At 53.5% G+C, this 12,938-nt stretch overlaps 1 protein-coding gene across 1 annotated transcript in view; it reads right to left on the reverse strand.

Annotated features, from left to right (window-relative positions):
- Positions 1–12,938, reverse strand: part of ABTB3 (ankyrin repeat and BTB domain containing 3) — a 321,566-nt gene that overhangs the window by 128,500 nt on the left and 180,128 nt on the right. Inside the window, exon 2 of the mRNA XM_075551027.1 lies at positions 6,929–7,078. Coding sequence (XP_075407142.1) covers positions 6,929–7,078 — 150 coding nt within the window. The remainder of the gene's footprint in view (positions 1–6,928; positions 7,079–12,938) is intronic.

Here is a 12,938-nt window from a genome sequence, read left to right on the forward strand (position 1 = left end):
TTACTTTGGGCCATTCATTCATTCATTCATTCATTCATTCACTGTGTAGCGGATTCTGTCCTGAGCCGTGGGGGACGTGTTCGGATGATGCAGCTCCACTGGGAACAGAAACCCCCACCTCTGGGTTTGGACGCAGGGCTCTGCCACTCTCACCGGTTCTCTGGCCCTGGCTGGACATGTCTTCTTTTTAGGCCCCAGTTTCCCAATCTGAGAAATGGTAATAATCCTATCTTACCTCCACTGTATTTAAAACACGTGGTCCACAACAGGTGCTCCAGAAATCTTGGCTGCGTTTTCACCCCTATGCACAGCATGCTGGGCAGAGGGCCGGGCCCGGGGCCTCTCGGTGGGTCAGGGCAGCCCTGGGTTGCTTCCATGCAGTCACCCCTCTGTCCTTCTGTAATACGTGGTGTCTACGTGTGGATATGATGCTGAAAGCCACGACGGGTTTTTTCAATGCCACCATGGTCACCCACGGTGGACTCGTTTCAGCAGAGGCGGCACTGCCAGTTAGGCATTGGGCTGCTATTTGACAAGCTGGAGGTTCAAACCCACCAACTGCTCCATGGAAAAAAGATGAGGCTGTCTGAGCTCACCTAGATTGATCATCTCAGAAATCCAAATCGGGTCTCGACGAGTCGGAGTTGACTCAATGGCAGTGGGGTCATTTTGTGTAGGGGAGCAGTTTCCCTTAAAGCAGTGGTTCTCCACCTTCCTCAGGCAGTTAGTTCCTCGTGTAGTGGTGAACCCCCAACCATAACATTATTTTCGTTGCTACTCCATCACTGTCATTTTGCTACTGTGATGAACTGGGCGACCCCAGTGAAAGGGTCATTCGACCCCCAAAGGGGTCGAGACCCACAGGTTGAGAACCGCTGTTCTAGACTGAGACAGACTACGAAGAAAGGCCTGGATGAGAAAATTAGCCCATGAAAACCTTGTGGATCGCAAGACGACACTGTCCAACGTGCTTGCTTCGGACAAGCCATCTGGAGGGACCGACGGCTGGAGAAGAGCACTGTGTTGGTGAAGCGGAGTGCCGGTGGGGGCAGCTGGAGGCCTGTGGTGAGACGGGTGGGCCTAAGAGCCACAGGGGTCCGTTCGGGCAGAGCCGTGATGGTGAGAAGGGCCAGGACAGCCCAGCCTTGTGCTCTGTTGTACCATGAAGTACCAGGTGTGTGAAGGGTCCCTAAGAACTCTCATGAGGGAGCCACTCCCTGGTCATGTCCAAGAAGACATGTTCCCGCTCTGTTTCCGCCAGGTCTTAAGTCACCCAGGGGCATGGGTGACCCCTGGACATGAACCGAGTCACCCACAGTGTGGCCTTCCTTCTTAGAAGACTGGTTTCCCAAGAGAGCTGCTTGGACCCACCGTCCTGGGAGCCCCAGGGGCTGGCTAAGATGCAGAGGCTCCGTGGGCCTGTCCGCCTGTCACTGAGTCCCCTCAACATCGCCCACACTCTCACCACGCCACAACCGTGGGACCTTGCAGGCGGCTACTGGATCTGGTTCCACAGGTGTTAGGAAGAGACGGGCACCTCGCTGTCCCACAGGGTCGACGGGAAATGATGGGACAAGTGGATTTACATGAAACGGGTTTCCTTTGCCGTCTGATGAACGTTGTTTTGTGCCGACTGCCAAGGGGGTGGTGGCACCCACGTGCTTCAGAACCACCGTCGTCAGACTGGTAGCTGGGAGACCCCGCGACTGGTCATCCCGTGTCTTTGGGGCTTGAGGAAAATGGAAGTGAGAATTCCTAATTCAGAGCCAGGAAAGCCCCTCTCAGGAGGACAAAACTTGTGATGTGCAAACGGTTAACAAGCTCGGCACCTGGCTGAAAGGCGCGAGGGTTGAGTCTACCCACCGTGGACGTGGACGAAAGGCCTGGGGACCTACTGCTGAGAAATCCTCCATTGAAAATTCCAGGGAGACCAGGGCTCCTCAGACTCACGGGGTCATTTTGAGTTGGAATTGATGCAGTGGCAACCTGTGTAGAGGCCAAAAGAACCTCCTTGTTCTTGAATCAGCTATCAATTCCCCTTCCAGGGGCCATGCCTTGTCTGGGTGCTCAGGGAATTACTTGGGGGAGCAGTTGTCATGGGGGTCCTGAATCCTTGTTGGAATTTCAATACCAAGTCATAGTTCAGCATAATCTAATATTTCTGAGATCAATGCCTCAATTGCACCAGGAACTAATTAACACACGACTTGGCATTTGACAATCAATTGGACACTAAGTGAATACAGTTCTATTTTCTTCTGCTCAGCCAGACGCAGACAGCACAGGCCCGAACTAGAGGTTGGTCAAGTAGGACAGATTATCATAAAACATTATAACCCTAATGATCCCTCCCTTTTCTCCATCTTTTTCCTTATCCATCTATCCATTCATCATCCACCCATCTGCCAACCATCCATCCATCCACCAAGCCACCCATCATCTATCCACCTACCCATCCTCTCATTCATTCATGCAACAATCATCTATATACCCACTCAATCATCCATCCATCTCCCCACATTCCATCCATCCATCCACCAAGCCACCCATCATCTATCCACCGACCCATCCTCTTTCATTCATCTACTTGTCCACCAATCATCTCCATATCCACTCAATCATCCATCCTTCTCCCCATATTCTATCCATCCATCCGTCCATCCATCCATCCGTCCATCCATCCATCCATTTACCCATGCATTCATCATCCCATCTACTACCCATCCATCCACCCACCCACCTACCATACACCCATGCACCATCTATCCATTAATTATGCAACTCAGTCATCCATCCATCCATCATCCACCTATCCACCCATTCATCCATCCACCCACCCACACATTCTTTCCGCACACTTACATTTCCCCAGGAGTTACGTTGTGCCAGTTGCCATTACTGGTGCTGGATTTGTACCAGGGAACCAAACAAATACCCTTGCCCTCAGAGAGTGCCTATTCTAGCTGTAGTGTCGCAGAAGCAGACTGCCACAGCTCTCATCTACAGGGAGGCTGGCCGCCACAAGCCACCCACCTTTTGTGGAGCAGCTCAGCACTTAACCACTGCACCACCAGGCTCCTTTAGGAAGAGACTTACAATAGAAACACACAAAGGAGTAATTGGAGAGTGTGGCTGGAGGTGGGGAAGGGCGCTACGGGGCCTGGGGTGTCCTGTTGGGGATGAAAATGCCCTCGATCAGAGCATGTGATGACCACGCCCTGCGTCAACATGCTGAGATCGCCTGGTGTGCATACTTTCCCAAAATGCACTGTTGGGTGTGTGAACGATGCCCCCAGCTATTGTTTCAGAACAAAGGACACAGGCAGTATGCCAGAGGATGAGCATTGCTGGGGAGAAAAGGAGAGTAGCGAAATGGGCTGAGAGCACCCCAACATGTTACCGTGTTAAACAAAATGGTGGTGATGGTGGTGAAAGTGGTGAAGGTGATGGTGGTGGTGGTGATGGTAATGACGGTGGTGTTGATGGTAGAAGTGGTCATGGTGATGGTGATGGTGGGGGTGGGGATGGGGTGGTGATGATGGTGGTGGTGGTGATGATGGTGGAGGTGGTGGTGGTGGTAGTGGTGATGGTGGTGGTGGAAGTGGTGATGGTGGTGATGGTGGTGGTGGAAGTGGTGATGGTGGTGGTGGAAGTGGTGATAGTGGTGATGGTGGTGGTGGTGATGGTAGTGGTGGGGGTGGTGATGGTGGTGATGGTGGTGGTGGTGGTGATGGTGGTGGTGGTGGTGGTGGTGGTGGTGGTGGTGGTGATGGTGGAGGTGGAGGTGGTGATGGTGGTGGTGGTGGTGGTGATGGTGGTGGTGGTGGTGGTGATGGTGGAGGTGGTGGTGGTGATGGTGGTGGTGGTGGTGATGGTGGAGGTGATGGTGGTGGTGATGGTGGTGGTGGTGGTGGTGGTGATGGTGGTGGTGATGGTGGTGGTGGTGGTGGTGGTGATGGTGGTGGTGGTGATGGTGATGGTGGTGGTGATGGTGATGGTCGTGATGGTGGTGGAGGTGGTGGTGATGGTGGTGGTGGTGATGGTGATGGTGGTGATGGTGGTGGTGATGGTGATGGTGGTGGTAATGATGGCGATGGTGGTAATGATGGTTGTGGTGATGGTCATGATGATGGGGGTGGGGGATGATGGCACGGGTAGTGGTGTTTTGGGTTCTTGGTGAGAAGGTAGCATTTGAGAGACACTTGAAGATAATGAGTGAGTGGGCGACATAGACATCGGGAGGAAGAGTGTTCCAGGCAGAGGGAATAGTAAGGGCACAGGTCGGAAGACATTCTGCATTGCTCAAAGATCAGAAAGAGGCCAGCATGGCTGGAGTTCAGTGAGCCATGGGGAAAGCCAAAGAAATGGTGTTCGAGACCCCGGGGCTCCTGTAAGTGAGTCAGGGCAAGGGCCCTCCTGTGGTCATATGGGTAGCCAGTGGGAGGTTCTGAACGCAGGAGAGGTGCGATCCGACCCACACTCTGCTCTAAAGGCAGCCCTGGAGCTGAGCAGTCCCTGGAGAAGGGCAGCGAAGTAGAGGGGCAGTGAGAAAGAGAAGGGCCCTGGACAAGACGGATGGACACAGTGGCTGCAACTGCGGACTCAAGCACCGGAACCACGGTGAGGACAGCTCAGGGTGGGGCGGCATTTCATTCTGTTGTACATTATGCGTCAGAACCAACTTGATGGCACCCACCAACAAGGAAAACTGGGCCTCTGGCCGAGCGGGGGGAGCACTGGGAGGCTCGGTACTTTCCCAGCTGAGGCAGATGGCTGTGTCCAGGGGACGAAGGGAAGCAATGGGGGTCTGGGTGTGTCTGAAGGAGACCCGATGGAACTGGCTGAGGGACTGGGTGCATGAAGGAGAGGGAAGGGTCCATAATGACTCCAAGGATGTTTGGCCAAGCAACCGAAGAGCAGAGCTGCCATTTTGGGAAGCGGGAACAACCAAGGAAGGGGCAGGGAGGATGGAGACTCTAGATTTGATCGGGTTGGTTTCAAGCTGTCAACTAGACCTTCCAGGGAGTTCCGGCAGGGGGTGCTGGCTGAAGAGCTCAGATCTCAGTCCTCCTTTGCAGAGTCCAAGATCCTCGCAGGACCCCTGCCTTAGCGTGGCTGACACGTGTGTGCTGTGGTGGAGATGCGGGAACACATGGGGCTCAGAGCTGGCCTGCAGGGATTTCCATCCAAGTTCGGCCTGTTCTGGTGGCATTGCACGTTCAGGCCATTTATTTTGGCAACCTCAGTCTTGAATTTCACAATCTGTAAAATGGGTGCCTCTTGGGTTTGTTTGTTTTTTATAAAACAAAAAGACTGGGCTTACTGGTCATACAGAGACTGGTGTGACCCCAGAGACTATGACCTTTAGTCACCCTTGGAGTCTGGAAATGAGCTCATCCCCGGGGCTCAGTTTTCAGCCCAACAAGAGACAGGTGTACAAAGAGAACAATAACCCTAGTGGGGTGTGCACTCCTTAGAAAAGCTGAGCATTTGCGATCTAAAGGGCAGCAGTTACCCAAGGGCATAGTTCAGAAGGCTAGGAGAGGAGGAGGGATGGAGATGGGAAGTCCAGGGAGGAGGTGGGATCTGAGATGTTACATCATGGGAATTCCCATCAATGACATGAAGCAAAATGGGTATGAATTACTGAATGGAAAACTTCTGTGCCGTACACCTACACCCACTCACAATAAAAAGGGAAAGATGCAATGATTGTAGTTAAGGTAGGTGAAGTGACAACAAATGAACAAAAATAGGGAGCACTGGTGGCATCGTGGTTATGATTAGGCTGCTAACTACGAGGTCAGCAGTTCGAAACCACCAGCCGCTCCTCAGGAGAAAGACAAGGTTTTCTACACCCATATAGAATTACAGTCTTGCCCCAATTCTACCTTACAAATCAGGTTAGACCACAGCATGTACACTGGTACAGATAATAGCTGGAAACACAGCGAATCCAGGACAGATAAACCCCTCAGGACCAATAATGAGAGTAGTGATACCAGGAGGGTAGGGGAAGAAAAGGGGAACTGGTCACAGTGATCCTCATAACCCCCTCTCAGGGAGATGGACAACAGAAAAATGGGTGAAAGGAGACAGGAGTCAGTGTGAAAAATGAAAAAAAAATCTAAATTATCAAGGGTTCATGAGGGAGTGGGGCCAGGGAGGGGGAGAAAATGAGGATCTGACACCAAGGGCTCAAGTAGAAAGCAAATGTTTTGAGAATGATGAAGGCAATATATGTACAAATGTGCTTGACCCAATGGATGCCTGGATGGATTGTGATGAAGCTGTCCGAGCTCCCTTTAAAATGATTAAAAATAAACAAGGAATGACAGTCTTGGAAACTCACAAGGGCGCTATGAGTCAGAATCGACTCGATGGTTGAGCTTATCATGACAAAAAGAGCCTTATTCCTGGGTGGCAAAAATAGTAAAGTGCTTGAGTAACGGGAAGGTTTGGTGGCCTGAACTGACCCCAGAGAGAGGCCTGGCTCTCTGGTTCTTAAAGACCACCACACAAACCCCCCGGAGAACAGTTTTACTCCGCAGGAAGGTGATTGCCAGGGCAGGACCGACTCCCCAGGCAGCCACCTGAGAACACAGAGGAGCCTGTGGAAGAGAGGGCCAAGGTTTCATGCTGTGGAAACCGACTGGGAACAGCCGACAGGTGTGTAGCCTTGACTGTGCACCAAGAGAACCCACAGCCACAGAAATGGGGCTCACAAAAGGTTAAGAACTTGGCCTACCTCCGTGGCCGTGCCAGGAAATTTCACCAGGCCCCCCTGCCCCCAGAGCCCTGGCCTTTAGCATCATCTTGGGCATACAGCAGGTGCTCCCTAAAAGGCCTGTAGGATTGCGTGACCCACCTTGGGCACACAGAGGACACGCCCCCAGCCTCGGGGGCTGGAGATACCCTGGGCACTTACTCAGTTCCGCGATGCTGCCCACCCGGGTGGCCAGCAAGGACTGCTCGATGGTCCTCAACTCCGACTGGCTGAACATGGGCAGCTCCCCCGGCTTGCTGGCCCGCTGCGGGTCTCTGTGAAGGTTCAGGCTGTCGGGCAGGCACAGCACCCCTGCAGACAGACAGGAAAACAGATGGTTGGCTTCCAGTTTACCAAGGGAGACCCTCCTGCCTTGGCCCCGCCTCTAACCACGCTCGACTTGCTGCTGAAATGGAAGTCTAGCTAGCTAATTGCAGGGTCTCTTCAAAGTCCTGGCCTGCAGATTTCAGAGAACACGACGGCACTCCGATGTGCACACAGGTGACCAAAGAACACACACACAATGACTCTGGGGGGCTCTCCAGGGGGTCTACTGGCCCAGAGAGGCATCTGCTGATCCCCCCCCTCCCCACCCACATGGTCTCTGTCCTTCTCCATCCCAGAGGCAGCTGCCATCATCCCTGACCACCCACCCTGGAAGAAGTCTGCTCAAAATGCCTCCCAAGGATGGGCCTTGATTGGAAGTCCGGCTGGTTGGCCGGCTCACGGAGAGCCCCCTGGCCTCGTCTGTGCAGCTGTCTATCAGACGGCAGCGGAGTCCTTGTGCACCCTGAAGACCCACAGGAAATTTCTGAAACCCAGTGACTCTCTCCCTCCTTCCTCAGTCCACGAGGCCGTGTTCACGGTGTGTACCACCCAGGGACTCTGGAGGTCAGCCAGACTCCCCTCCAGGCCGTTCTGACTCACAGCGGCCCTGCCAGACAGAGGAGAGCTGCCCCTGTGCGGTTCCCGAGGTCACGGTTTACGGGAGTAGAAAACCTCATCTTTCTCCGGAGGAGCGGCTGGTGGTCTCCAACTGCTGACCTTGCAGTTGGCAGCCCACATGCCTCCCACTACAGTGAGCCCTGATGCGCGCTCAGACACTCACTGGAAGGCTGGAGGGTTCAAATCCAGCCAGAGGCACTTAGGGAGAAAGGCCTGGGGATTTTCTCCTGAAAGATCACAGCCTTGGAACGCCGACTGCGCTCTGAGTTCACACACCTGCATTGTCTGGTCCTGGGCTGGAATTGCCTGGATGGCAACTCACAGCAACAATGGGCACAGGGGTTAGGGCACCGGGAGTACAGTGAGTAAGAGGCAACGACTGGGCAGAAAGAAGGGTGATGACAGTCGGAGACCCCTGGAGAAACAAGGAGTCCAGTGGACTAATGGACCACCCGGACTTCAGTCTCCACAGCCCCGAGACCAGAAGAACTAGATGGTGCCCACCTGCCACTGCCCACTGCTCTGAAAGGGATCACCCTAGAGCAGTGGTTCTCAACCTTCCTCAGGCCACGACCCTTTCACACAGTTCCTCATGTGGTGGTGACACCCCCCCCCCCAATCATAAAATTATTTCCGTTGCTACTTCATCACTGTCATTTTGCTACTGTGATGAATCAAGAGACCCCTGTGAAAGGATCTTTGACGCCCAAAGGGGTCTCGACCCACCGGTTGAAAACTGCTGCACTAGAAGGTCCTGGATAGAGTGATAGAGTGGGAGAAACATGTGGGACAGGACTCAGAATCAATCTCTCTCTCTCTCTCTCTCACACACACACACACACACACACACACACACACACACACACACACACACACACACCCACCCACCCACCCACCCTGGTCACGTAGAGACGGATGAAACTGCCAAGACAATGGCCCTCACTCTCCCGGCCCCCCCCCCCCCAGCCCCCAGCAGGTTGGGAACTGAATTCCAGCACCTCCGGGCTAGCAGCAGCAGCTGCTTTAATTAGAGTAGAACTGTAGTAGATCAAAGAATAAGCAGATGAATGAGACAAGGGAGCATCAGATTTTAATGCTCTTAGAGGGCGACAAGGAGGCAGGGGAGGATCCATGGTGGAATCCTGTCCTTGAGACGGGGGTTCAGATCCTGGCCCAGGCTCCTCCCGCACAGCCAGTACTTGTCTGCGGGCCGTGTGCATCACAGATTTCAGCAGGGCTTGCAGACTAAGACAAACTCGAGAGAAAGGCCCGGTGAACATCAGCCAATGACAACCCTGTATGTAGATCTCCACACTGCCAGTCACCACCGATCACAGGGGGCCCCAGGACTGGGCAGTGCTTGGTTCTGTTGTTGAGGGGTGGGGTGGGTGGGGGTGGGGTTACCGTGAGCTGGGGCTGCCGCAAGGACATGCCCGTTTTCTCACCTGCACTGTGTTTCAGAGGGTTTTGCACATGACCCAAAACTAAGAGTCGCCTTTTCAACCACATGTATACCAAATAAAAACCGCCCCAATCACTGTGTGCCGTCGTGGCAGGGCAGCGTGCTGCTAACCGCGGGGTCCTCGCTTTGAAACCCACAGGCGCTCCAAGGGGGACACGGGCCTCTTTCCACCTGCTGCCCAGAGCTACCCGCAGGGGCACTTCTACCCTCTCCTATGGGGTCACTATGAGTCGGCATCTACTCGATGGCAGTGAGCTTGGTTTGTTTATTTCATATCATGACCCACTGTGGGGATCATACCATGTATTCTATGTTATGATTCACTGTGGACAGAGACGTGCGAGTGGGCCCCCCCCCACACCATCCATACTCGCCGTTCCCCAAGAGAAAACTCGTTTCATGAAAACACGCTCCGTGTAATGCACCCCTCCCCCTTTCTAGCTCTCTTTTCTTCATATGGCCCATGGCCAGTGGCTTTGAACGTGACTTCCAGACCTGCTCGGGGTGGTGAGGAGCAGGGGGAGGGAGGTCCTCTGTCCGGGCCAGCACCCCACGGGGCAGGCGCTGGACCGAACAGCGAATAGCTCCCCCACCGTCTGGACATAGCTCACGCTGTGGGCGGCTCCCCACAGGCCGCCCAGACATGTGCGGAGCCATCCCTGCATTTCAGGAATCTCACTTTTCAAGGAAGACGAGAGACCTTCGCAGAAATGTTCCCTCCAAGGCAGCCGGCCTCCTTGTTCCATCTCCCCGCCCCCGTCCCCCCTGCTCAGGTTCACCCCAGAAAGGAGCAAATCCTGAGTCATCCTGGCTTCCTCCCACCTGCCGGTTAGTCAGAGGCCAGGCATTGCCATGGTAACAGCCCTTGGGTCAAACCCTCCTTGGATACCCTGATGCCCCCGGCTTTCATTCGGAGACTTACAACCTCTCCTGAGCCCCCCCTGTGACAGGCACCAGATGGTCCCCACTCTGCCTGATAAGTGGCCAGGCTTCAGGGGAATGAGGCCCTCAGCTTAGGGGGAGGCGGTGGCTGGGGCTGCACAGCAGAGGAGCTGAGTCCTGAATGCTGGGAAGGTCAGTTAACAGACAGGGAGGTGATGGATCTGCCTAGGATTGTTCCTCTTGCTCTTTGCGTTATCAGCAACCAGTTCTTCACCTGGCCCGCGTCTTACAACTCTGCTCTCCAGGTGGGTCAGCACCAGCAAGTAGGATGTGGGATCTCGAACCCAGAACTTGAGTACTGGCTCTGCTACTTCCTACCTGGGGTCGACCTGGTTCGTGGTGCCTCTTGGGACCTCAGTTTCCTCTTCCGTGGCACCGAGGTCATCCTAACGGCTTTGTCTTCCTCATGGGGTCGTTGGGAGCGAGACAAGATCACGCGTTCCAAAGCACACATTTACATGTGCTAAGCTAATAGGAGGTGCTCGGTAGATGCTAACTGAAGTGAGAATCGGTTAATGTGTCCCAATCCATCCTTTTATGCTTGATGATCAGAATAAACATTTCCCCCTTGGAGTTACTGCTTCTTCATTCACGGGGTTGGGAAATTTAAATGTAGAAACAGAATTATTCAAAGAACCTTTGAAAGCGCGATTCCAGAGCTTTGGGAAATCTGTAATTGGTCTATTATGCGAAGATCATCTACCAGGGCCTTCTTTTCCGAACGGAAGACCCTACGGAAGACCCTACGGGGTGTACAAGGCCATATCTTGGAGGACTCCGGTGCAGCACACACCACCATGACCTTTTCAAGGGCCCCAGAGGCATACGAAAGCCAGACAACGACTAAGGAAGATCAAAGAAGAATCAGAAGCTTTTGAATGATGGTGTTGACAAAGAATATGAAATATCCCGTGGACTGACAAGAGAACAAAGAAATCTGTCTTGGAAGTAGTGCAGTCAGAATGGTCTGGCTCCTTAAAGGCACGGCTGGCAGGGCTGCACCTGATGGACATTGGACATGTCATCAGGAGGGACCCACCCCTGGGAAAGATGTCATGCTTGGCAGAGTGGGGGGCGGGGAACGAACAAGAGGAAGCTCCCCCCCCCCAGCAGTGGATTGACACAGTGGTGGCAGGCACGAGCTCCAATGTCGCTCTGATTGTGAGGACAGTGTAGGACCAGGCAGTCCTTATGCATAGGGCCACCTATGAGTCAGAGCCTGGGGGGAGGGTCTCTACCAGCAAGGACCATGGCGATACACGTCAACAGAAGTGATTTGTGTTTTTGCATGGAAACTAACGAGGTCAAGAAGGTCCCAGCATCCTATTTCTAAGTCAGATGTGTTAGACAACTCGTCCATTGCCATGACTGGAGCCAAGAACGGCCGCCGCTAGAAAGTGGTGCCACCGTGAGACCTGAGTTGCCCCGTTGTCAGCAAGGCCCTGGCCTCTCTGCCGTGGAACTGGCTGGGCAGAGGGATGGGGGATGGGGTGGCTGGACTGGTGCCTCTGCCCAGACAGGACTGAGTTCCAATCCTCCCACCCCCTACTCGTGGTGCACCCCGGGCAGAGAACTCCCAGATCCCAAGCATTTCCTGTATGTGCAGAGGGTTAGACTATTGACTTTATCATAGGTGTTGGCAATGATTGGAACACAGACTATGTTTCAAGCCCCTGGCCTTTAAGGAGAACCTGACGACGATCCCGTTCTCCCAAATGTGCAGGGTTATTTATTTCGTGTGTAGATCCCAACAGTCTCATGGATCATCTTGCCAAAACTGTGCGTGCCTGGAGGCAGAGAGCCTGCTGGGGAGGTAGTTAGAACCTGCAGTGTGAGGACAGCTTGTCTGGGTTGGGGCTCAGGCCAGCCACGGCTGCCATCCTGCTTCTGACGGGAGCAGTCAGGGTGCATCCGCCTGAAGGAGATGTCCCTTGGGGAATAAACTGCCGTGCCACCTGCCACCCTTCCACGGTCTCTCCACTGTTCTCTGGTCTCCCTTCTATTGCTGGACCTTTACCCCCAAAAAGAAGACCAACTAGAACAGCCGCATTCCTCCAGACAGGTCTTGATGTTGGCGAGGATGAAGATGGAGAAAGAGGAAGAGACAGCAGACAGTGGCCAACGTTTATGGAGCACCACTCGGGACTTCAGACTGGCTCAGACCAGTTCAATCATGGCCAAGGAAGCAACATTAAACAGACAGGAGTTTTAGAAATTTGGATAAAGCACCGCAGTGACCTGGAATGGGAGACACAAAAGAGACAACGAGAATCCTTTCAGGATCCTGATGAGGGAGACTGGAGTACGGACAAGACTGCGGCGAGTAACACATTCAAAGCGGTGCAATTAAAGTAGTCCAAAGAACTGAAAACGAAAACAAGACAAAACAAAACCTCACTGTCATCGAGCAGATGTCGACTCATAGTGACTAACAGACAGGGTAGAATTACCCCTGTGAGTTTCTGAGACTGTAGCTCTTTATGGCCATAGAAATCTCCATCTTTCTCCGGAAAGGCGTAAAGGACCACACAAAGCACAACCTCCACTCCACTGAGACCAGAAGCTATATGGCGTCCAGCTACCAATACCAGCCACTCTGATCAAGACCCAAGAAGGCCCTGGCCAGAATAGGAGAAAAAAGTAGAAGGAAACGCAAAATCGTTAAAACAAGGTGTCCAAATTCACTGGTCTGATAGAGAGAGGAGGAAGCCCAGAACTGGTCCTTACACACCCTCTAAGTCTGGAACTGAATCCACTCCTAGAGATCACCTGGCAGCCCAAGGGCAGACAGTCCTATAAAGTGACCGCTGGCACTGGTGAGAA

The sequence above is a fragment of the Tenrec ecaudatus genome, chromosome 6 (assembly GCF_050624435.1).
Source record: "Tenrec ecaudatus isolate mTenEca1 chromosome 6, mTenEca1.hap1, whole genome shotgun sequence".
NCBI classification, from domain to species: Eukaryota; Metazoa; Chordata; class Mammalia; order Afrosoricida; family Tenrecidae; genus Tenrec; species Tenrec ecaudatus.